Source organism: Corticium candelabrum, chromosome 5, assembly GCF_963422355.1.
Source record: "Corticium candelabrum chromosome 5, ooCorCand1.1, whole genome shotgun sequence".
Lineage (NCBI taxonomy): Eukaryota > Metazoa > Porifera > Homoscleromorpha > Homosclerophorida > Plakinidae > Corticium > Corticium candelabrum.
This window is the reverse complement of record NC_085089.1, coordinates 3548340-3575347: the sequence shown is the minus strand read 5'-3', so window position 1 is coordinate 3575347 and position 27008 is coordinate 3548340. Positions and strand designations below refer to the sequence as shown.

Here is a 27008-nt window from a genome sequence, read left to right as displayed (position 1 = left end):
GGTTCTTCAGAGAGCTCACTGTTGTAACAGCAAGAGTAAAGACACAATTTCATTTACTAGTTGTCTAATAATGGTAGTATAATTATAGGTAAATCACACTCCTTGCATCACAAATTAATGCCTACTAGAAGTCATCATTTATCCTGTTCACTGAAAAGTCAATACTTCAGCACGAGGCAACTGTGATAATGTTAGCAGTCTTGCTCATAACATCCAACAACACAGCATCTTGTCACCATTTCCCCAAATCTCATGAAGATCACAACAGCTGCTCTCAGTGTTTAGTCTTCAGCTTGGCATCTGAATTGTTATTTGCTGTCAAAGATTAAAACAGTGAACAAAGTTGCAGCATTTATATGAACTATGACAATGTGGTTAGTCACAAAACGGTACATAACAAAGCAATGAATTGAGTTAGTAGTATCCCAAGTTAGCATTGAGACACTTGACAAGCCTCTGCTATGACATGAATTGAAGTAAATCAAAGGATGTGGATGTGCATGCACTACAAACTGCTCCATGAGTCTACTAGACATGAGATTGTATTATGCACATTGGCATAAGCAGTTATCTGACATCCAGTTGAATTGTAGTCCTCATGACTTTAAAGTAGACGGTGATTGCCTTAAATCCTGTTTTAGAGTCTCGCAACTGGTGTGTGTGTGTGTGTGTGTGTGTGTGTGTGTGTGTGTGCGCACGCGCGCATGCACGCACTGCATTTAAGTCTTCCGTTTTGGTCGTCATGTTAGTTATGAAGAGTTTTCCAACTTCACCTTTCGATAATCATGCGTTGTAGATACCAGCAGCCTTTTTCTGATGTACTACATTTGCAGCAGTGGCCTTCTCAAAACCTGATCAGCTGACTGACCATGCACACTGGAGAAACCTTGCTATAATTACTCAAACCTAACACCAAGGTAGTCTAAATCTAATTCTCTAAACATTGCTAGACAAAAGAAACAATAAAACAACCATTTTGTCCAATAAACCTACTACGTTAGGTATAGTCTCAAGAGTAAATATAAAAAAGGTTGCACTTTTACCTGACTGCAATATAAACATTCTCCAAACAAAGTGCTAAAGCTCTGATGGCAAGAGCGAAGTGTACGAAACCACTATAATGACACAATGCTATAACTACTACTCTTCGTGTAACAATCAAGAAATACGATACATGTACCTCATATAAACAAGTTGAATGATAAAGGTGTAAACACTGGGGATTGTCACAAGCTTTGTCTGGAATTTTGCCATCAAGTCGATAAGAATAGCAAACTCCACATTCTGAACCAAACCCCTAACAAGTAAATGGCCAAATATAATGATCAAATGTCAAAAAGTACAATTTGTCAACTCAACAAAATGTCATCACTCAACATCCATTTTTGTCTTCACAAATACACTAAAACCTCATTTATTGTCTTAATTATTAATCCATGTCAATTAGAAACTGTATGTACATATTACATGCACTAAATCTCACCAAAGAGATTTACTGAGAAAAGTATTTGTTTGTATTTTGGTTCCATGTTAGCAAATTTTGCTATTGGAATCCATAAATAAATAAATATATGTATTATTTAAGTTGTGTGGTTCTGTCATAGCAATCGATAAAGATGGTTCCCATAATTTCTCTACAAAGAATGAAATCATTAAGATAACAAGGCTAGACAGTCTTGCTCTAACTAACATCCAGAAGCTGTTCGTAAATAAATTTGGAAAATCGCCAAAAGGCAGATATAATGCCATGTTTTGCAACCATCATTGAAAGATGGCTACTTACCATTATTACTTTTCAACGGTAATTTTAACATCATCCTACTGGAAGCAAAAGTTTAAAGTGATTAATGCTTATACAACCTAATGAGTGTATTCAAAATAGCGTAGTAATTACACATTCAAACATTCATTACAAACACAAATTGCTCAAATCAAACACGATGCTACTTGACATTGCCAATTTGTCCATAAAATGAGTCTGTTTAGAAGTCATTTGTACTTATAAAAATGTGCTGTTTTGCATTAAGTGTTCAAATGGTTGCAGTAACCGTAATCAGGCACACTAAAATTCATACTTCAATATCCTTGCCATCTTTGCTGGGTGGTTTTACAAACTCTGTTCCAAACAAATCTTGCAAGTTGCGCAGCACCGATCTTTCTAAATTCCTGAGGAAAATCAAAGCAATAAGATAACACTGCTTCAACAAGCACATGCATTGCTCAATACCAAAGAACAAAGTTGCAACTGATGCTTTCCTTAATTGGGTTTATTACTACAGAAATTAGAAATCAGTACAGCTAATGTAATATGACAATAAGAAAATGTCTCACCATGATCAGGCCCCAGTAGCCGGTACTCTGGAATTGCCCTGGGATGAAGGGGATCCAAATCAATTTGTACAGATGCACTCTTGCCTTTAAAACCAAGAGTTAAACAGGTTAACAGTGGGTGGACAGACGACTCAACCCCATCACAATAAGGTAATCACACTAAACATAAGAATCTAACTGCACACGTATTCACAAGTAAACATGTCACACACAAAAACAAACAAACAAACAAACAAACAAGCACAGAGTATAATCCTTTTCCAATCTGATAGCACTCGTTTATTTTATTATGTTTCTAACAAATAGCTAACAGTCCAAAAATTTTATAATTTACTTGTGTAAGAGGAAGCACACATGCAGAAGCTTCAAACCTAAGAACAATCTCTACCACTGGTGCTCAGACAGTAGGTTTCCATTGCCAGAGCACATTGACACCATAACCACTAGTGGATCTAGGTAGTCATATGGACATGGTTGCAAAATGAATGAATGGACTAGAGATGACATTACAAAGACTTCAAGTGTTGCAAGTACAATACGTTGTCACAAACCATTTGATTGGGGTCCATAATACCGGCACAATGCCTGACCCCATTTTAACAAGTAAAAGTGCACAGAAACTACACATGATTACAACTGCATAATTAATTCAATTCCAAAGCAGCTGACTACAGTCACATGACTAGCTACCACTGAATGTGGCCGTTATGCCCTGTGCTGACTACTCATTTAATGCAAGGGCATGCATACCAAATGCAATACGACGCATGACTGATGATCGTGTTGGCCACTCAGGCTCTAGTACCCAAGTCTTCTCATCTATCTCATCCAACATGTCCCACAAGTCTTGATAATGAGAAACTTTCTAAGCAAATTCAAACTAAATACAGTGAAGTAAATTCCATAATCCAAGTTACCTCCTGAAACTGATCATACACTAAAGGCAATGCACTGATCTAAAACATACATAAAACGGCATCTACTTTACCCAACTACCATCAAATCAACAACCTTGCTTGATGAGCCATTCGGTCTCAATGGAATAGGAAGGTCAGCAGTATACGTAAGTGGTGAACATGGATACTACACAAAATAGAGCTATATAATCATAATTGCCTACTTAAAGAGTCTTGAAAATGATCATGCAGTTTACCTGACTCGGTATATTTATTGTAAGAACATGCTGTCTTCCTCTTAGGTCACTGGTGGTTAGAACACATTGAGTCAGAAATGCCAATAGTGCAAAACCACTCTAAATAAACTTTCTATTCATCTCCACTATCTCTCCTTACACTTTCCATTACTTGACAAGGTTATATGGTCAAGTGATTGACTTGTATAGGTTGTTGAAATATACTAAACCTTCAAGTGCTCATGAGTTAGTCAGTTTCCACAAAACATGCTATTTCTATAGTTGACTGTACTTCTTTCAATAATTCCCTAAACAATTAATCCCAGGTGTCAGCTAATAAGTAAATTAATTAGAACAAAATTATTTGAGAAAACTAATTTTTTATAGTTCATGAAATACTAGCAAGTAAGGATCAAGCACTGTATTTTTATAACCACAAAAATTAATAACAGGATGCTCATGCATCTCCATTGTACTCATTGTAAGCTACTGCTCAGTATTCGACATTCAACTGGCTTTTTAGCATCCAAAAAGGTTATTGACATGTTCTAGATCTGCCATTCTGAAATCAGACATCCATCTCAAAGTTCATATGCAATAACCGTCTCAAAACATCATGATGCAACAAGATTTGAAACTTCTTAAGCAAGCAATCCATTGTTGTAGAAGTACTGAGACCAGAAAATATTCAAGAGAGCCAAATATACTTTCAAGGTGCCTAAATGATAAGAGAATTATCTGATTGATTGATTCGCACATTTTCATGCCATGAGAAATGAGACTACGCAATTACACCCAACTAAGAAAATACTATATAGGGTACTCAGAAGACATTGATTCACTTCTGGTTTGTATGGTGGTGTGGTGTGTACATGCGAGCATGCATGTGTGTACGTGTGTGTGTACGTGTGTGTGTGTGTGTGTGTGTGTGTGTGTGTGTGTGTGTGTGTGTGTGTGTGTGTGTGTGTGTGTGTGTGTGTGTGTGTGTGTGTGTGTGTGTGTGTGTGTGTGTGTGTGTGTGTGTGTGTGTGTCAGACTGAAGTTACACGTACCTCTACTAAACGATAATTTTCATCTGCTGCGTGTTGCCTCTCCTTTCGGAGTCATTCCGGTATGAAACGACACAAGTGTATTGAACGCCAACTGCATCTGTGTGAACAACCAGGCGCAGTGCAATGTGACAAGTGTCATCGATGACTGAGAAGTAGGGGTGGCCTGGCAGTACATAAATGTTTAAATGTGCCTTCTTCTTCTTCTTCCTCTTTGACTATGTCATCATCATCGACTCTATCATCGATCCGGACATCATCACTTGCCTCCACTGATTGTACCTCAAGTCGAACACCGGAGCCTGATAGAACATGCTGTTGCTGCCATTGTAGCCAATGAGGACGGTGCTTCAAATCCAAGTCAGGATTCCAATGGCATAACTGTCATCGTGACAAACGCTGTTCAGAAAAAGACAGCAGTCAACTTCCCCTGTCTTGCACATGTGGAAGACGTTTCCGGTGGCTCAAGGACATACAGAGACATAAGTGCAGACAGTAACTGCCTCGTCTTTCAGCTCTCTCCATATATGGGGCGGTGTGGCCAGACACTGGCAGCTGTAGTCAAGTCAAGTGTGTGTGTGTGTGTGTGTGTGTGTGTGTGTGTGTGTGTGTGTGTGTGTGTGTGTGTGTGTGTGCGCATGTGTAAGTGCGTGTGCATGTGCATGTGTAAGTGCGTGTGCATGTGTGTGTGTGTGTGTGCATGTGTGTGTGTGTGTGTGTGTGTGTGTGTGTGTGTGTGTGTGTGTGTGTGTGTGTGTGTGTGTGTGTGTGTGTGTGTGTGTGTGTGTGTGTGTGTGTGTGTGTGTGTGTGTGTGTGTGTGTGAATAGTCCAATCACAAAGCAATATTTGCGTGTGGTTGTACCTAGGAACAACAGACAATGGACAGCCAGCCAATTGCAACCCACCAACGTTTATGAGAGTTTTACCAGAACAGTTTAATTCATGTTGCAATTACCAGGTCTTGCTGGAAATAAGCAATGGAAATTTACCTATCTGCAACACCCACCACAAAATCAATCATTTCTGAATCATAATAATTAATTAGCATCTTAACGTAAATAGGAGTGGCAGCTATGTCCCACATGCACTAAATCTCGTTACTTCAATTACACACCTTACAAAATTTTGGTCACATGAGCAGTTGCTTTCCATAATTTTAAGATTTTACAAGTAGCATGCTCAAAACCTGAATGGTGTCTAAATTCGTAATACTTTGTAACAACATAATTGTGGAAGCAAGAGTGAAGACGCAGTTTCAGTTACTGCCAAATGATATCAGCCTTAAACTTGTGACTGAAGCTGTCTTCAATCTTGCTTTTGCAGTTAGAGCTCTCTAAAGAATAATCAACTTGTTGTGAAGTATAATGAGTTTAAACACTATTTTTGCAAGCACACTACCTGTGAAATCTACCTAAAATTATACAAAGCGACTGTTGTTTCACATGACCTCTAAAATAGCCTGCAATTGTTAAGTACCAAAATTTATTAAATTCAGGAGATATGTAGATGCCACTCCTAATTATGCAATGTTAGGTTCAGCTCCTGAACAAAATTGCCGTGATCTAAATACGATGATTAATTTCGCATTTCAAATTGACCGTTGCAGTCGAATTAAGCTACGTTCACACTAGAGACTTCAGAACCATGCCAGGTACAGTAGAAATTGATGTAGATGACAGAAATTGGCATTAAGACGAGACCTTTATCAAGTATTTTTACTAAAGTAGTGTAAATCTTAAAGAAATCTATCTGGTCTGGGTCGGTTCTGAAGTTGCTAGTGTCAATGCGGTATAAGTTTCCATTCTTCATTTCCAACATTCCTAAGTAATTTCAAACATGGATTAGATTGCGATGGCAAAACACCCTTTCATCAACATTAGTGGTTATGATTGGCAGTCTGACCATTGTCTGTGGTTGCTAGGTACAACCAATGTGAATGCTAATCAGTGATTGGACCTTTTCACTGAAAAGGAAGCATAACATGTTTTAATAAGACATAGCCACACACACACACACACACACACACACACACACACACACACACACACACACACACATTCACACACACACACACACACACACACACACACACACATTCACACACACACACACACACACACACACACACACACACACACACACACACACACACATACACACACACACACACACACACACACACACACACACACACACACACACCTTACTTCCCTTCAATGAAATTCGTTCCAGTAAGGAATGGTTCAGACCAAGCATGTGGTTGTGGAGGCCTTGTTGGAGGAAGGCTTAGTGGCAATACTGACAATGGCCAGTTAGGAACTATGTTTCTACCTTTGATGGTTTACAAGGCCGGCATGATTTACAGCAGTGAGCCACAACCATCAAAACCACACAATGTCTAGCAAGCTTCGATGTCGTTTGCTTTGTTTCGCATTGCCGTTTCTGCCCATTCTAACGGTCTCTCCTTTTCTTTTTTCTTGAAATTCACTTCTTGTGTGGTGATCCAGATTTTCTTCCTCCACACATTTCGATCTCATGCTTGTATCCTCCAAACCATCTTAAGTTTGCAATCCCTCAAATCTCTCCACACTAAATCATTCCTTTGCAGTCTCTGACCTCCAACTGAGCAACTTCCTTGGAATGACGTACAAGCTTCCTTGGTAGACAACACTCATCCATGAGCAAGATGTGACCAATAGCTGAAGACACCTCTGGGTCACCATAGTGGAGATTCTCTGCAGGTGGGCGATCTGTCTGATGGAGATGTCTCTCTTCCCTTCCCATAACAACACACCAATGATGGAACGAAGTCATCGCATCACGAATCTCTGCAGACGACGTACCTGAGGCTCCAAACCTACAGCTGTTTCCAGACTACAAAAGAGAGGAAAGAACTACAGAGACAAAGATGCTCAGCTTGGTGGAAAGTTTGATCATTCTCTGGTGCCAAAAAATGCAGTTAAGTGACCTGTATGACTGAGATTCTTGGTGATCCATGCTGATATTTCAACATCCAAAGTGCAATTGTTGAAGACAAACCTTCCAAGGTACCAAAAAGATGGTACCACTCAATGGGATCACAGTCAGGTCAAAGAACAATGGCAGATGGAGGATGAGCAAGATCTTTAGGTAATACAGCTAAAAGCTTCGTCTTCTTGTAATTGATCGTGAGCCCCATGTGATGGCAAGTGCAATCCATAGATTTCAGCAAGGCAAAGAGAATTTCATATGAATCAGAGATCAGTGCCATAACATCAGCATATTCAAGGTCTGACACTGACATCTCTGATGTAAGCTTCTTCCAGTTTCCCACTAGCTCAGCATCCAAGAAGTATGGCAAGCACAAGCCAACATCTGGTTGGCAATCAGTGAGCGATGGCAACCCAAATCACAATGTCAAAAGAGAGGTTCAATATGGTTGGAGCAAGTACACAACCCTTCTTGACACCAAGGGATACACAAAGAGAAATCATCCGAGACTTTACCATAGGTCCTTACAGCAGCAGACGTGTTGTTGTGCAATGCTTCAATGATATTAAGTAACTTAGATGGCAGATGGTAACAGTACTGAAGTCCAGACCAAAGAGCTGCTCCATTGACTGAATCGTAATCCTTGCAAAGATCAACAAACTAGATGTAAAAGGACGATGATACTCCCTAGCTTTTTCCATCAACACCCTGAGAGAAAAGAGTTAGTCAGTGCACCCTCTACCCTTGCGGAAACCACAATGGTTCTTGCACAAGAGAACCTCGGCTTGTTGTTCTGATCCTGTTCAATATAGCACGAGTAAAAACTAAGATGGAAGGGTAATGCCTCTGTAGCTGTCACACTCAGAACGGTTACACTTCAATCCAAGGGGACGCTCTCACTGCTCCAAATAGAGTTGAACATTAAAGTGAGCCAGCACGTGTGTGTGCGCACGCGCACACACACACACACACACCAAATTCAAAGTGATTTTAATTGGGAATTTACAGTGAAGACATTTACAAGTAAGAGAAGATTATCAAGAAGCAAACATGTTTTAAGATTATGAAACTAGCACCTCCCTCACTTCAAAGCAGTGTACAATCTAACAAAGAAGCGGGATAACTTCTGATGAGAATAATGTAATTCAAGATCTCAAACTGAATGTTTGAAAGACTTTGTGTGTAGAGGAGCACAAACATGGAACACCATGTCTTCTGCTTTTTCCCAACATTCATCATTGTTTGTAATTAAAAAAAATTTTCTAAACCCTAAAATCTATTAAATTATTCTCATGTGTTTATTCAGCGATGAGCCATCAGAAAAGACACTTTGTAAAAGTTACTTGACTTAGTGAATGGCGTACTTAAAAGACGTTAAAGGTGTAACTGGACAACCAAACTTGGCATAACATACAAATAGAGAATTTCACATGTGGAAAAATTACTTTAAAAAATATGGCACATATTTTTTGTTCAAACAGTTAATTGCCCACCTCAATCACTGCTATAAGTGATAAAGTAGACAATAACAAGTTAAACCAAACAGGACCTCACAACAAACCACTCTGCCTGATAATTCTACAGCAGGAAACTCTCTAGATAGAAAACCGATAGAGTTAATACTTTATAAAGTAACTGCACATGGTCAATAATGTCATATCTGCATTATTCTACACTGCTTGTTACCTCTCATATCCATTACTAAAGTCAATCCTACCCATATAGAAATAAAATTGTGAAAGCGTCTCTTCACCATGTACTTTAACGTAAATTATATTATATGCATTCTAATCTTTAGGGACTTAATTCGGTCATTTACTGTAGCGTACAAAGTGTGTAGCTAAGTTTGGCTACTTTAGTATAAAATAAAAAACTTTCGTTTGACCAATAAACCAGAAAATTTTGACAACAATAAAATCTTTGGCAAAATGGTCCAAAATGCCTTTCATATTTGGCAAATATTAGTCTCGTCAGCATATGTATTATGAGTTCCATCAACATATGATGTCACCAAATATACATACTGTATTCCGTTCTTCTAAACTGTACACCTGGCATCCAATGCAGGTACTGCATGCATGTGAAGATGGATGCAACCCAACTAAGTGAAGTTCATGAAAAAAATTACCAGCAGAAAGACTCCAAATGTTGTGGTAAATATGATAACCACAGATACAGTTTTAAACTTCATAAATATAACCAGTAAGAAAGAGACTGGCAATAGCCATGATTGATACGCTGCGGTGGTGATGTGTAGATTTAATTGTGCCAAATTTTGTGGCAACAGATATGCACATGCTCAATGAATGTCTGACAAATTGATGAATCTTAATTTTGGTGATTCTCTCGTCCATCACCAAATAACCAAATTATATCCATTGCCAAAATTTCAAGGTGTACAGTATCTAATAATACAATATCATATAAATTCAACACTGCACTATTACTTACAGTTTAACGGTAACTATATATACATATAAACACACTTCATATAGATTCTATAGTTAACACCAACTTCAAAATTCTAAAGACAGATACTGTATATATTGGAATAGTGGCCATGGTCTCTATCTTTAACAAGGATACGAAATTACAGTGTCTAAATGAGGGCGGTCTCTATTTCTAAGTCCCCACTTCACACCGTGACACGTTGATACTTGAAGGTCACATTTGTTTCTGTTGACATAATTGGACACGTTTGAAGGTGCCAACCTCAGCAGGTTTAGCTGTAAATGCCACGACTATTATGTTATAATTAATAGACAAGTGCGCGTATACGATGAGATTGACGCTGAAGAATCAAAAGCATGTGATATGGGCGTGCCCAATAACTTTGCAGACTAGTGCAGACTCAATTCAAGGGCGACCTCTTTTCAACAAGTCTCTTCAGCTGCAACTACCAAACAAGGACAGCTTCTATTCGAGGGCGGCCACTATTCAAAGAAATATAGTAGCTAATTTCTAATAAAAGACTGTACTCACTAGGATCATTTCTATAATACGTGTCCATTCTTCGTTTACCAAACGGAGTTCACCTTGCCAAAAGATCACCCGAGTTCTTTTCTTCATCATTGTTATATCAGATTTCAGAAGTCAAAGATTCTATTGATAATGTATTTTTCCACAGGCAACTCTGCCCAATTCTTTGCCACAACAAATTTTCTTCAAAATTTTAGCAAGTACTAAACTGTAGTATGGTCATTTTAGTATGTGATTACTAAAGCAGCTTAGAATAGCTAATAACTGGAAATTTCCAAACCAGCACACAGGCCAGCAATATTGAAAATGAGAATTTTATAAATGAAAATCCGATCTTAATAAGCACCCGGGCAGTTCATAAGAAACTCTGAAAATTGGCAGGTTGACTTGAGTACCAGAGAGTACGCAAGTGTGAGGCCCATCTTGTAACATACATCCTGCATACTGAGTCTTTAATATAAACTTAGAGCGTGACCAGACCTGACTGCCCTCCTACACTTCTTGTCAGGCGATTCTCTATAGAGGTTCCTTCTCTAATCCACAGTGTAAGACTGCTGTCTGGTTGCCAAACCTTACACTGTAGTATAGTAACGCATATTACTAATGTAGCCTCAGAATATCGACCAACTTTTGGCAACATCAAATCACGCACCACAATCTTGATTCTCATTAGCGGCCCATAGGCTGTAAATGAGAACACTTTCCAAATGATTGCCCAGTCATTTAGCTGGACGCTGTTTCGAAAATTCCCGGTACACAATGAACAAACTTGACATCAAATACTCACATACAATGTTTCTCAGAATAATTCCCTAGTAAATTAATATTTTCAGGTATCAGTAAATAAATAAGGATAATTACAGAGAAGAGATTTTTGTTTCATAGCATATAAAATACTGGTAAGTAAAAACATTGCTTTTTGTTACAGTTCTGAGACACTAACTGCAACAGAGCACCGACATACTGTCAAGGTGCCCAGAGGTAAGAAATTATACAAGTGAGAAATTAATCAAGTAAAAAAATTTATTTGGAGAAATATGATATATGCTCATATATAGTCTAGATCAAAAATAGAAAATGATAGTTATCTAAGAGGATTTATTAATTGTGTAAAATCATTTTAAATCTGACAAATTAACCTTGATATCAACTGGACAAGATCAAAATTGTTGCTGATATAGTGTACCCTAAACAGAATCATTAGAAAAACATTTCAAAAATAAGTGTCGCCGCTCACTTGTCCCATCCTAAATTACTCATGGTAGCTGCAATTTCTTCATGAGCAGCAATGTCCATTGGATTTTCAAGAGACTTGCATGACATCACTAGTTTTTCCTAGTAGAATTACAATACATTAGCAGTAATCATGCAAATACAACTAATGACAAATGTTCATTTCAAACTGCTCTTAAAAACCCTTCATTACCACTCACATTTGCCAATTAAGACCTACTGTTGAGATTGAATATTCTCTCCTTATCAGAGTATTAAGAACTGAGAAGCTTAGACCACATTTATTAATTGTATTAATGTTTCAACCTCCAAAAACACTCAATGCATAACTACACAAAACTCTATACCAGAACATGCAAACTTGACAGTTACTGTCGACACGCTTAGATAAACAACAATTGTCTCTGTTATTAATTGTACAGTACAACCCTGATTATGTGGATACCAATTATCCAGAATTTCGATAATCCAGAAAAATTTATTTCTGCCCACAAACCGCCATTCCACCACACCATTCTTCTATTTATCTGGACTTTCGATTGTCCAGACAATGTAGCTTCTACCAAAAAAGTCCGGATAATCAATGTTGTCTTGTACTTGAAGATGTTGAGCTGCTTTGCTGGGCACAAAAAAGTCTGACATCAACAAGTACAAACTGACTGAAAAAATTCATCACATGAATTAAAGTCAACTCAGGCCAAAAGAAAGTAGATAAATTATTGCAATATATGGTAAAATGTTCAAAAGAGAGCTAAGCAAACTAAATGATATGCAAGTGAGCACACAAATGGCAGAAGTTCTGAGTCCCAAACTTTACACAACAAAGACAAGTACCTTAATTATGCTCAAGAAGAAGAAGATTGATTAAAGAAAAGTCGTTTCTTCAGTCTTCTGAGCTGCCTTGCAAAAGTAGCCTCAACACTAGGCCTTCCTTCGCTTTCGGTGGTCCTTCCAAGCAAGGAGAGCAATGGGGCAGTATCACATGATGTTGTCTCAATGTTTAAGGAGACAACATCACGTGATACTGCCCGTTGCTATCCTCGCGTGGAAGGACCACCGAAAGCAATGGAAGGCCTAGTGTTGAGGCTATTGCAAAAGATTAATTAAAGCAATCAATTAGCCAAAGTAGACTGCTGCCAGTATACCAGTGTTGAAAGATACTGGAAATATCAAGACTTAGACTTTCAGTTGACAGTAAATCAAGCATGCAAGTGTGATGCTTATTCTATTTTCACACTTAATTTAAAGACTGGACTGGAAAACCAGCAAGAGAACAGAACATGACATTTTAAAATTCTTGCCAGCAGCTAGTGCTAAATGAAAACAGGTCTACAGTAGTCATCAATACATATCAAAAATTATATCAATACATAAAATTTTACGTGTATTAAAAAATACAATGAAACACAGAAAATAGCTAATGAGATGTAGTGTGCTCAAGCATGTCATTGCATGATGAAGCACGTTGACATCCAAAAATACAATTTCAGAAAATAAAGAATGCACCCATATGACAGATGCAACATAATTGAAAGCAGACATAAATTTTGTTAACATTATAGTTGTTATCAACTGTTATAAATTTTATGACAACAGTACCCATTGACTACATCAACTGGTAAGTACTTCACTGACTACATTAACTGTTAAAAATAATGCAATAGACCTAGTCCACATAAAGAAACAACCCTACAATAGAGTTGCACCGATAAGGGTATTTGATATCAAAGCAAAGAAAACCGATCCCGATAACCAATACTGATATCTGATATATTTACATTATTAGATAATCATTAATGTTCACGTTTTACAAGCCTTGCAGCATGCAAATCTTGTGTCCTCATGCAGCCACCTCAAATTGTTCACAATAGGGGATTTCTGTTTCTTCACCAACATGCATGCAACTCACATGGCTCTAATGGACTGACTATGCACACACCATTCATCATGCACACCTACGCAAGATTTACAGATTCCAATATTTATCAATATGCCTATATTGGCAGATAACCGATAACCGATTCGATGTCGGTGCAACTCTATCAAGTTAAAAGGGTGTAAAAGTCAGTAAAAATGTTATTACATCTTGATCCAAACATTAAAAAAACAAGTATAGTCTGTAATGTTTACTGTGTACAAATTAGTTGCGTCTGCACACATACTCCTATAGTAAAAGAGTGCAGTGGGCTTTAAGAAAAATAGGTGTGTATAGTATTAACTAACCAGAACATAGAGATCATTCAACTTCTAAAGAAACCTTCACAAAAAACTGTTTGTAAAGTTAGACTGTATTATTTGAGCCTTCTTGCCAATCAGTGCCTTGACTAGGTGATGTTCAAAATGTATAGGACATTTTCCATCAATGCAGTAAACTTAAATTAACTCCCAGGTGGAGACTAATTCTAAAGTAAGGTTGAGACTCCAAGCTCCCCATATCCGCCTTCGTCTACTGTATTACCCCGCCTAGAAGGGTAAGGGTTCTTATTAGAACATTGGTACTGTGTACCTTTGTACAGTGTGGTAAGGGAATAGGTTACAGTACAACCTCAATTATCCGGACTTCTCCAGAGACAGGTTCTAAGTCCGGATAATCGAGTGACTGGATAATCAAAAGATATTTTCCTCCAATGTGCAAGACCACACTGTTTCCACACTTGCTGTACATTAATGTGATTAGAAGAGTCATCAACAGCTGCCTATTTATTAGATTATTACGTTCTGTTACGTATTTGCTCATTTGTGAAAAGCTGTGCCTACATCATATTAGTACAAAGTGAAATAAACTATAGTGCTTTTATCTGGGAGCGCATTATCCGGGAATGCAAAAAGTCGGGGGACACAGAATTTGTCCGGATAATCAAAGGTTTGGATAATCGAGGTCCAGATAATTGAAGTTGTACTGTAGAAGCTGTGGAATTCCTGGAGGATTGCAAACACAAGAAGACATCACTGATAGCCATATTTCTGATTCTGATTTGGTTGCTTCCAACACAAATAAACTTTCAGTGACAACTACTCTGTGCATCAGTTAGAAATGCTGCACTGTACCTATCAGTGATGTCTCCATTTGTCTATAATCCTCCAGAGAATTCCATGGCTTCTACCCTATTCCCTAACCACACTGAACGAAGGCACATTGTACAAAATGTTCTAATAAGAGCCCTTGCCCTTCTAGGCGGAATAATACCATACGTGTCTAACCTTCCACTCTGTGTCTTGCTAAGAAAGAGTCATATATCAAAGGCTATACTGTATATACAAAAACCATATACAAGTGACACACACATACAGTCAAAGACTTGAATTCAAGCAAGAAAGAAGACAAACTTGAGCACTGCTCTAATGCCTAAAATCACAGAAAAACAGGAAATGACATGGTCATCAATTGTCACTTCCAGCATGTGCATCTGACAGCAACCTGGCACAAGACAGTTTCACATCCTCTGAAAATACATCGTAATCGCCAGTCTACATGTATCCTACAATACATCAATCAACATCAGAGTACAAGAGCACACTTTGGGAATATACAATAAACCTGCAATGTTTGCAAGACTGCGTGGCTTCTAACGATCTCTGAAGTTTAATCTTAAAGTCTGATCCCTATACCATAAAAATAGACAGAAATACTGACACTTGTACATCAATCAGCCAAAAATATTTCATTATGGAATTTCACAAATGTTCAGAACTTCTAAACATACACGCAATCTAATAAGAATGATAATTGTTTGCATATCTTAGAAACTACCAATTCCAGACCTATTGTATTACTCAATACACCAAAGACAGTTTCCGAAAACAACTCATCTGATGACAAGCCACAAATATAACATGTTCAAGAATGTAGAGAAACTAAAATGTATAGAAATCTCACTATTTGTTAACTGACTGTAATGGCTATTAAAAACAAAAATTATGATAACAATCATATACAAGATACGTGCAGATCCAAAGTTCAATTTTTCTTTCTGCCTAATTAATATTAATATTGAGTTCATATTGATGTTAATCTTATTACAGACATTTAGAGTGATTTTTTTGTGGGCCCAGTTGCCAAAACCTGAATTCCACTACATCCCATATAATCCAGATAATGAGATTAACTCATGCCCAGACGACTCTCTGAAGCAATTTTATCTTCTATAGCACTTCTGTTCAGTTTCCTCTGTAAACTGGGCTGTATGAGAGGAAAGTCGTAAGTCAAAACTACATTACTTATGACTGAGCAACCTGACAGAATCACGTGTAGTACGGTGGTGACAGAAATAATTATTGATCTGTTGTCAATGTATGTGCTGCGTGCATGTAGCATTACTGGAATGGAATACATTTTAGATCATTTGAACCCATAAATTGTTGTTACAAAGTATTTCAAAACCACCAGTTGATCTGTAAGTATCAATCATATTGCTACAATGTCCTGTTTTCAAAAATCTGTGAGACTATACAAGACACAATCTGTTTGAAGTCAGAGCAAACCCAACAATATAATAGTTAAAATGAAATAAAACTACACCATTTGATGGAGCATTAATGTTGTTTACGGTTACGCAAGCAGAGGCATAAGAGGAACTAGGCTAGAATGAGATAAATATACTCCACTGTTCACAACAGCTACAAGGACTGTACACAACATGTGACATGTATAGGTACATGTACGTAGGTATTTCATCAGCGAGGATTCTGACCACAATCATCTACACTTTCCTGTACTCCATAAATTCGTTTGGCTTTAATCTTTTGTTCTGGCATAACATACTGATTCTATCTCTCAGTTACTTAGATTACAATGAGTAAGAACAATAAAAGTTTTTTGCTAATGGTGTGGGGCAAACTCCCCTATCCTTGTTGCTTTTTGCTCCGTCAACTCATTGCTGTAGGCTGAACTTAGATGTGCTTTCGAGTGCTTTTAGTATTGATTCATCCTTCCCAAAAATTCAAGAAGGCAGCTATAACTTGTGGCTTGCTGTAACTTGCATGTCTGGATTCTCTGCATGTGAATTTCTGTCATTTTCTTGTATTGTCGGCAAAATCTGTGACACAGCAGCAGTAAATGTTGCATCTCCTGTTGACAGACTATTCCCGATATATTCCATGACAGTAGTCAGATCACTTACTGCAGTTTCCTTGCTGCCCATGAAGTAATCCTGTGATATTGTGAGTTTGTTATAACAAAGGTTAATATTGATCCTGACTGCAAAATATTGGGTGTCATGCTTTGAGCACAGATTGAAGTTGTAAATTCAGTATTACAGCTATTTTTCTACTTACAATCGGGTTCAACCCCAATGCCCTGTAGATCACTGTAAAACTCAACAGAAGAGATTCCTTCCCTAATGCTATATAGACATATAGTTGTCTTCCAAAGGTGACCAAGGTGGAATTTTGTTGATACAATGTCACCTGTATTTAAGAGCAGTTAACAACTGGCAAACGCAGCTGCCCATTTTCCCCTTTGAACATGTGCATGCCTACTGTCAAATCTACAGTCCATAGTTGTGTGCTGTCAGTCTTGCTTTGAACTTTTGTTGTTTGTATTATTTCCTCCAGTCACAGGGTCTGTTCTCAGAGACCCAGTCCACTCATTGCATCTCTCCCAGTACCTCAGCAGATGATGTCTAAACCTTTTTGTTTCAGTACTTGGGCCTGCCAATTGCCTATTTGATTGCTTGTAAAAGTGCTGTTTTTGCAAATATCCGAGGGCAACCCTAACGCTAACCCTAACCCTAACTCTTGACCCTATAACCTTTGAAAAAGTTGAACTGATTTTCTATACCAGAAGTTGCATTTCACAGCCATTGCCAGGTGCTTTGTAAACAGACAAAAAACAAAGAAACAGTTTTGCATTAGGCCACATTGATTGGAGACTTTGTCTCTTGCTAGCAGAATCATCTGTCATAAACCCACTAGGGGTCAATTGTGGTCATCAGCCAAAAAACAAGTTAGATGGCAATATTTCTTTCAGCTGTTTAATTGCCTCTGCCATTGTTGTTTCACCTGAGGCCATTACAACAGCCAGAAGAATGGCGTCTGCAACAGTTGCTGTAGTAATATATATGCAGGTGTCTTTAATCTATCTAGGCTTGCTGTTGCATCATAAAACACCAACTCTCCAGCTTGCTAGACAAGTTTATGTGCCTGACCACTAGAGGAGTAATATGCAACTATAGTCTAGTGGCTAAAGTTCTGGTTCTCTGACCACAATGGCCTGGGTTCAATCCCGGGTGGCAGCAGCAATATAATGAAACGAGACTGTTGGTTCTTTCTCACTGTCTATTTGGATATGTCTGTGAGAGTAGGCTTGTTTCCGTCGATGGAAAGTTTCTGTGATCTGGTGTGGGGGCTGTTGGCAATGAAGATCAGCGCTCTCCTGGTGGTCATTGGCATCTACTGGGCGTGCTGTTCAGAGCTGGTGAAATCCTCGTAGCGCACGCAATCAATATCAGTATGCCAGTTACCAGCGTCATTAGGATTACACAAAAACATGTACCCGTCTGGGACTTACATGCCATGTTGGTGGGCACCCAGTTGAGGGTAAAGACCCCACTTACCCTACTTAGAGAATGATGACAACATAACAATAATAAGCCACTATAGCCTAGTGGTTAGAGTTCTGGTTCTCTGGCCATGATGGCCTGGGTTCAATCCCAGATGGCTACAGCAATATAATGAAACGAGTCTGTTGGCTCTTTCTCACTGTCTATTTGACTATGTCTGTGAGATTAGACTTGTTTCTGTTGATGGGGAGTTTCTGTGATCTGGCGTGGGAATCGTTGGCATTGAGGATCAGTGCTTTCCTGGTAGTCATTGATATCTACTGGGTGTGTTGTTCAAAGCTGGTGAAATCCTCGTAACGCACACAATCAATGATCGTTAAGCTAGTTACTAGCGCCATATGGATTACACGAAAACATGCACCTCTCTGGGACTTACCTGCTGGGTTGGTGGGCACCAGTTGAGGGTAAAAACCCCACTTACCCTACATAGAGGGTGATGATGACATAATAATAATAATAGATATTGATGGAGTTAAGACTATTAGCTGTATTGCTGAGTGCCTTCCCTGTCGGGAAACCAGAGCAGGGTTCGAAAAGTCGGCATCTGGAATATCTACGACTGCTTGGAAGACCAGAAACGGTTGTACGAGTAGGGTAACTGGTTGAACAATCTTTCATTCCGCGTTTGGTTAGAATTTGGCTTCAAACCTCTCTGGGGAGACTACTATGCCCACCATTCCTGACAAATCTACTATCTCATCCAACAGCAGTGGCAATCCAACTAGACGAAAGTTAACACAACATATAAACAGGAAAGTATTTCATTGTTACTGGTTGTCATGCAAGTTGTCTGGTTTCAGAAAACTCATGCATCAGTTGTGGTGTGAACATAATCCTTCTCTGACTGAGGTCTCTGAACAACGCTTGGTAGACCAGAAACGATAAATTGTGAGGCCAAACAGAATGGAGCACCCATCTCAGGTTGGTCATCTGCTACAACTGATGTTTGTGCTGGTGTGCAGATGCCAACATTGGATGTGTCTTCTGACTCGTCAGCTGACATTTCAGTGGATGCGTCCTTGCATGTCAATTCTGTATCACATAGTATGGCTTCGGTTAGAAAGGCACTTGTTGCACGTGGTGAGAAACCTGTCGTGCTAATGATGCAAGAGGATCATCAGTCTACTAACTACATGGGAAATGGCTCCTTTGATCAACCAGTCGCTGTTCTGTCTGGAGACTGCACACCTATGGATGGCACTTTGGATTCAGTTCAGTGCAGAGCTACTAAGGATTCACCATCCCCTTGTGACTCTGCATGTGGACTGTGATCTGATGACCCTACATCCTAGTATAGCTTCTCGGCTAGAAAAGATGGAGACTCTGACTTCTCTAATCAGTTCAGTTCACTGCAAGACAAAGAACAGTCAATTCACTTGATGGTGATGCTGATGAAGACCCTGTGCTCTGTCGGGAGTTTCTTGATGAGCTACAGAAAGTCAGGCAAATTCCTATCTGTAAAAGACAATGCCTTCCAAGGATCCCTGTGAACAGTGTGACCCTAAAGCTTATTGATACTCTTAATGCAATCATCAATTTAGTAAAGGGTGAAGTAGATATGAGTGAAATCAGTTACATGGTGTACACTGCTGCTTCACTAGTGTCCAAAAGGCAGGGCTCAAAGATGGGAAGTCTCTCACCAAAGTGCAAGAATCTCCATATCTGTCTTCATCCCATGTCGGTGTTTCAAAGTTGGTTGATTTCTCTGTTGCGGGAAGTTGGGAGGGGCTCATTGAGCATTCGTTTGTTACACGAGATCCAACTACTCCAGCATCAATTGAGTATTCCTCGTTCAGATACTTATAAGGTCACAATAAATCGGCTGAAAATGAAACTGCAGTTCAATGTCAAGGGGGCTAGGAGGTTGGAGAAGAATCATAAGACACTTCGCCAGAATGGCTTGTTTCAACGGGATGCTGAGCGGTTTTACAGAAAATTGGGTAAGCGGACTATCAAAATCATTACCACACCATCTGAGTCTGAGATTGAGCAGTATTGAGGTGATATCCTAAAAATTGAAATGTGTCATAACAAGTCTGCCTTCTGGCTGAGGCGTCAAACCGATGGTGAGACGTACTGGACAGCTGAGCATCAGCGGCCACCTATCTCAGGTGATGAGGACACACTGTGTCACAAGAGGATAGGGAACTAGAAGCCTTTTGGACCAGATCAGATTTACGGTTTCTGGGTCAAGTGCACCACGTGTCTTCACGATGACTTGACTCGTAACTACAACCTCTTGTTGCAAGACGTGGACTCTGTGTCCGACTGGTTATCTCAGGGAACAACCACCCAGATACCTAAAAATGGCAAGCTGACTACGCCAAAAATTACCGACCCATCACGTGTCTATCTGTCTTCTACAAGACCCTCACCTCCGTCGTCAGACAGAGGATTACAGGGCATTTGGTTCAGGGAAACTTCATGTCATTGAAGCACAATGGTTGTCAGCAGGGTTCCTTTGGTGCAAAGGATTATTTGTTGATTAAGAAACTGCTTACTGAGGACTGTAAGACCAGGCACAGGAGCTTGAGCATATGCATGGCTTGGGTGGATTACCAGAAAGCCTATGACAGCATGCCACACAGCTGGTTACTCCGATGCTTCAGCTACATAAGATTAGTCCAGTCTTGTGCAGGTTCCTATCACGTGTGATTAACAGTTGGAAGAGATCGATGGTACTTTGCTACGGTTCCATCAAGACGAGGCTCATACGGATCAGGCAAGTTATTTTCCAAGGTGACTCACGATCTTCTCTTCTCTTCTGTATGGATCTTAATCCTCTCAGTGTGGAGTTATGCAGAACTGGTTACGGCTATTGGATGAGCACTGGGCATAGTGAGACTGCCAAACGTCAGCTTGCCAGTCATCTACTTTACATGCATGATCTGAAGCTGTATGGCAAAAATCCTGATCCGTTGAAAGGGCTGTTGCACATGGTTCATACCTTCTCTGATGACATCCAGACGAAGTTTGGCCTGGACAAGCGTGCTGTTGCACACTTTGACAATGGCAAGCTCTCTGGACACAATTCTGGGATAATGGTAGGAAAACGAACACCATCAACTGTCTGGAACCGGGTCAAGTCTACAAGTAGTGGGCGTGGACGAGAGTAACGGTATCCAGCACAGCACTATGCGGGAGACGCTCCGTCGTGAGTACTTTTGCAGAGTGAAGATGGTTCTCCGGACCGAGTAGTATGGTCGGAACAAGATTCTGGCCATCAACAAATTTGCAATGCCGGTTCTCACTCATGGTTTTGGTGTAATTCACTGGAGGACCACAGATCTGCAGCAGCTTGATCGACAGACCAGGAAACTTCTCTCTATGCACAGTGTCCACCATCCTGCGGCAGACGTTGACCGGCTGTACAATCAGTGCACTTAGGGCGGTCGAGGGTTACAACAGATTGAGTCAACGTATCACTCTTGTACTGTAGGACTGGACTGTTCCTTCGTAGCAGCTCTAATCTCTTCATGCAAATGGTACAAGTGTGATGCTAGAAGGTCATCTCATTCAATCCAATGCATGGCCTGTCAGTTTACTGCACAGCTGGAGGGAAGTCTCTCTAACAAAAAAAAAGCAGAGCCTGCATGTAAGTGGGACCATCCTTTGTGATGGTGTCTTTGAGCAAGCGCCTTAGACAGATGTGAAACATTTCCATACGTGTAGCGGTTCTCTTCGTGTACAGTCCTGGGGTAAACTCTATGTATGATCAGGATTGCCATCTCACTGAGAAACCACCTGTGGACATGAGAGGGACCTACAGATGGCTGAAGTCATCGAATCTTCCTGCTGCAACTGAGGGACTGGTTGTTGTTGGTCAAGACCAAGCTCTTTGGACTTGCTATTATGAGCGCAACACTCTGCATCGAGATGTCAGTCCCACTTGCCGCTTGTGCAGTGTAGGCCTGGACACAGTTGACCACATTGTGGCAAGCTGTAGTGCCTTGGCACCGATGGACTACACTGATCGACACGATCAGGTGGCCTGCATTATCCACTGGAGTTCCAGTGGAGAGCAGATGATACCGGCATCATCCTGATAGGCTTGTAGAGACAGATGGCATCACTATGATTTGGGGTACACTGATACAGGCATCCCTACTGCTAGGAAGATTGGTGCCAATCGTCCTGACATCTGTTTCAGAAATAAGAAGACAAACAATTGTCTTCTTATTGATATCAGCTGTCCTGCTAATGGCAACATCACCAAGAAACAGGCTGACACAAAAATACAATGATTTGCGAGTGGGGGTAAGCCGCATGTGGCAGTGTTGTTCCAGTGGTGTTGGGAGCATTGGGCACAGTGCACGCAGGTATTGCAGGGTGGCTGGACATCATTCCAGGTCATCACAACCTGCAACACTTACAGAAATCAGTGCTTCTTGGATCCAGTCGGATCCTGCGTAAAGTCATGTCTCCTGTTTAGAAATCCATGACCGTCTAAGCACCTCTGAGGCAGGGTTTGCCTCCAGTGCTTACACTTACCAGAGACCTTACGGACCAGACTGATCTGGTTGAGCACAATATAATAATATATAGTCACCACCGTGGCTTACCGGTTAGCGACAATGGCTACCACTCCACGGTTTGGGGGTTCAAACTACTGTGACAACAGTAATTATGAACTTGACTGTCTTCCTTTCTCATGTTTCTCTAGCTTTGTCCATGAGACTATGACCCGTTTTAGTCGTTGGGGAGTTTCTGTGGTCTGGTGAACGGTCCGTTGACAATGACGTTAAGTACTTTCCTGGTGGTAATCGATATCCACTAGATGTGCTGACCAAGTTCACGGTCACTATAATGCCTGCAATCTACATGGAATTGGCTAGTCATTGATCGACGCGGTGTGGACTACACAGAAACATGTACCCTGCTGGGCTCACCTGCCGGCGCCCAGATGGGGGTAAAGACCCACTTGCTCATCATGGAGGAGAATAACGACACACATAATAATAATATATGCTTCTTTCGCACCTCAATAAAGGTACCGCGTTCCCTCTAAAGAAGGCATAACAAGACAGGAAAAAAGAAAAAATAGACAAATAACAACCAAGATAAACTACACTGAAATACACTTACAAACCACGTCAAAAAAACTAACTTCTAGCCCAACTACCAATTGTCACAATGACCATTATATAAAAGGTGTTTCTGTATGATGCTGGATAGCCTTTGACTGAGAGTACAAATGCTCAAGCAGATGATGCCCACAGCCTTCTCTGCCACGATACTTCTGCCACCAGCACTATTTTCCAGGCTCTGAAACACTTTGTCTCCATTCTCAAGTCATATTGTCAATTCTCTCCATTGTTCGAAGAGATGATGGACATCCTGAACATTGGGATTGACAGATCTATCCGCTAATGCTCTCTAGATGTCTTTATCATTCTGTCTACCTAAAGCCATGCTATGTATTCGCTCCTAGCACTTGAGGCTGAATTTCCACACTGGAAAACGTGGTGGTACGCACTTATTGCTGCCTTTGAAACAGATCTAAAACTCAGTAAGTGTGTTGAATCCATAGGATTAATGTGTATTTTCACCATACAGGGATGACAAGGGTGCTTTAATTTGCATTCCAATGTCATTAAGGTGCCAGTGAGAGAAGTCGCGCAATATTTGTCTATAACTTCTTTCATGCAGTAGTCCTGTACTACCACCCTTTGGTTTGCTTTTTTCTTGTCTTTTCACTTTCAATGTTAGTGTCTTTCTCTTGTAGTGGCAGTGCCTGATTGTCTTGTAGATAACCTTCTTTCCTTTTGCACATGTACAATATGATGTGCCTTTTGTTTTTTCAAAATGCGGATTTGGTCATTTCCTCCAACTCTTTATCCATGCTTGAATGTTTTCTAAGGTGTCCACTTGCACTCAGGAAAGAGCTTCAAAGCCAAAGGGTGGTGCTCCAAGAAAGGATTCAGTTAGTAATTCTTTGTAATCCTAAAGAACAAAAATTGAAAGAAATCAAGTGTGGCAAATTTCAGAAGTTGACTTTCTTCCACTAGGATACAGCTATGTTGTTCTTGAAGATGAACAAGAACATCTTGATCCTTGTGTGTGCACTCTGAACCTCTTCCATTTCAGCAGCTTGATACCATTTAGAATTTAATTCAGTTTTGACAACATCAAATTTTCTTTTTCATTCGCCGGGTTTTTGAGTATCAAAAGTAGCTACAGAGATTCTGAATTTCTTCTCCTTAGGATGATAGCCAAGCCACTGACAGTTTTGAGCCTAATAAGTGGTGCACTAAGAAACGTCTCACTTCCTATTTCTTTTTTTTTAGTTGTAATTCAGTGGCATACAGTCCATCTGCTGCTTGTAAGGTTTGTCAGTATTCTGTCTTTTGCCTTGCCTGTCTTGTCAGTGGGACTCAGCATTAATTAAGTCATGTTTTGCATTTTCAGGAAGAGATATTCCCAATATTTGAAACTCCATTGTCAATGCTCTCAGTAGGAATCTTGCCCAAATTCTATTGCAGCAGTTTCATGTGCAACTGACTCATATGAAATGAACTTCCATTGAAAGTGGATTTTCAGCTGTAAATCAATGAGGTAGTTAGAAAATTATTGTGTTCATAAAGTAGTCATGATATACCTGTCTTGAGAAGCTGCTTGTAAGATTTCATTCAGACCTCCTTTTTTTCAAAAAATCTTGAGTGACAGTTTTTCTGTTAGTAAGGTAGGTTTTAAGCAGATGCACATCAATTGGTTGAGACTATGTCAGTCATGATCCAAGAGGCTACTGCAAGCCAACTTTTGCTTAAATAGTGACTAGGGTTCATTACAACTTGACAAACACACTGTTATGGTGCAATCAGCGTTTTGCATTTCCTGTCATGGCATCCCAAATGATCAGATAGTTAAAGCTAGAACGCTTGCTACTGTGACTGCATGGGACAAAACCACACATGTTAGAACAGGTCTGCAGTAGGAAGTGTTGAACGAACAACAGCAAACATGACTATTGTTTTCCAATCAACATTTGTTGCATGAAGGCATGGTTTTTTGACAGGGACTGGGTTTTCCTGGAGCTACTTGACAGCACATCTGAAACGGATGCCATTTTAGCATCAATGTCTAGTGGCAGAGGGTATCCCACTGAATCTCTATACCACAACATCTTCAACTGCAAATCAACAACTACTAGTGCCTAGTAGTAACCCGACAAGAGATTGTTTGCCTTTGCCATAAAGATGACACCAGTTTCTTGGTCAAACATTACACTGACAGCAATGCAGGCTAGTCTGATATGCTTTCTTTTTATAGCATTTTCTACGTAGAATGTCTAGACCACCCATTGCCTTATGCAGAGAACTCCAAACTGCACAACCACAGTTTCAATTTGAGGACATGAAACGCAATGTCACTAATGACTTCTAGTTGAGTTGGTCATCTCTTTAAGCAAGGACACGCTTGTTGACTGTGGATTCAGCATTAGCAAACCATTCTATTTCATTCTTTACTTCATAGGCGATCTTCTTGGCCTCGGTGCATTGACAGAAATTATCTCATATCTTCCTCGTGAAATACACTGTACAAAAATACAACCTTGTATCTCGTATTCAGAGTTCCCGTTTGTTTCATTCAAATGGAGCAGATGAGCCAAGAGCTTCTGACAGCTTATGGCACCACATAAATGGAATAGGAATCTGTGCTAGGGAACGGGACTCATAAAATAGCCTCAACTAGAGGTAAAAGTTAGTAAAATTGGTTTCTTGTGGTGGTCATGAGGTGCTTCTGATAGGTTGTTCAACTTCAGCGGCTTGAAAATCATCATCATTTGTGTCCTGAAGCTCTAAATATGGTACTTTAAATCCATACACATCCAAACTACACTGTCCTTTTGACATTGACCTACTATATAAAGTATTCATGTTCTCAATTTTGGATGACACATGCCTCAGGACCTTGGTGCCCTGGCACTTTGGTACTAATGTGGATCCGGATCAAAAATGTGATCTATGACCAAGAACAGTAGATCATTGCTCTACAAACCAATATCAGAAACTTACTTTCACCCACCTTGAATTGTTTCACAACCTAACTGTGCAAATCTAAGGTTCTTCTGCACACCTGCCTTAATTAACCACATAATCAACAGCCATAGTGTATCCTAATTGAGACTCAAATATGGTTAAAACAGGGCCGTAGCCAGCAGTATGGAAGTGGTCCGACTGAAAATTAGCAAGCATGCACAGACGCGAATGTGCAGACAGACACAAAAGATATCTTTTCTCGTGTTACATAGTAATGTAGTGACAGAATGCAATGTCTTGAGCAACATTGTAGTGGAAAGGCGGTCAGATATAAAACCATGCATTGGGTCTGTGCAGAGACCGAGTATGATGCAGCACAGGGTTAATTCTTAGACTCCCAGAAGGGTCTCTTAGGAAACAAGAAGTTCATGCATTGGGTCTGTGCAGAGTACGATGCAGAAGAAAGTTAATTCTTAGACTCCCAGAAGGGTCGATCTTGTAGGAAACAAAAAGTTCATAGGGTGATGAGGCATTAGAGAAAGGTGACAAAAGCAACACAATCTAGTTCCACTTACTACCTGCTATTTTAAAACCAGAATGAACAGTTCTACCAGCTGTATGCGTTCTGCTCTGCAAGGCTGCAGGCACTTGATATGAGGCTGTAAGAAACTGTTGTAATTGTAAGCGATGCGTTCTAACCATCCCCTTGGTGGGTTTAGTTGTCACACGGAATGCCGACCTGCCCACACCCACGCTCACCCTAACTCAGCCCAA

General features: G+C 40.0%; 1 protein-coding gene across 1 annotated transcript; it reads right to left on the bottom strand.

The window, feature by feature from the left end:
- Positions 1-2: 2 nt before the first annotated feature.
- On the bottom strand, positions 3-16836 carry LOC134179561 (E3 ubiquitin-protein ligase FANCL-like). Its single transcript, XM_062646497.1, has 18 exons — positions 16655-16836; positions 15573-15595; positions 15447-15505; positions 15234-15298; positions 15114-15174; positions 14985-15041; positions 11700-11797; positions 11602-11649; positions 3485-3533; positions 3343-3414; positions 3249-3287; positions 3082-3196; positions 2332-2415; positions 2228-2273; positions 2076-2166; positions 1181-1297; positions 1044-1115; positions 3-315 (listed from the first exon to the last, which is right to left on the bottom strand). The coding sequence occupies exons 1-18, from the start codon at positions 16834-16836 to the stop codon at positions 289-291; spliced, it is 1305 nt and encodes a 434-aa protein (XP_062502481.1). The 3' UTR covers positions 3-288.
- Positions 16837-27008: the final 10172 nt, after the last annotated feature.

Coding starts and splice junctions, on each gene's coding strand:
- LOC134179561 (XM_062646497.1), bottom strand. CDS start 16,836: ATGGGCAGCAAGGAAACTGCAGTAAGTGATCTGACTACTGTCATGGAA. Junction 2,167..2,227: donor AGTTGCAACTTTGTTCTTTG/GTATTGAGCAAT, acceptor GATTTTCCTCAG/GAATTTAGAAAGATCGGTGC. Junction 316..1,043: donor AATGTTTATATTGCAGTCAG/GTAAAAGTGCAA, acceptor AATCTTTGACAG/CAAATAACAATTCAGATGCC.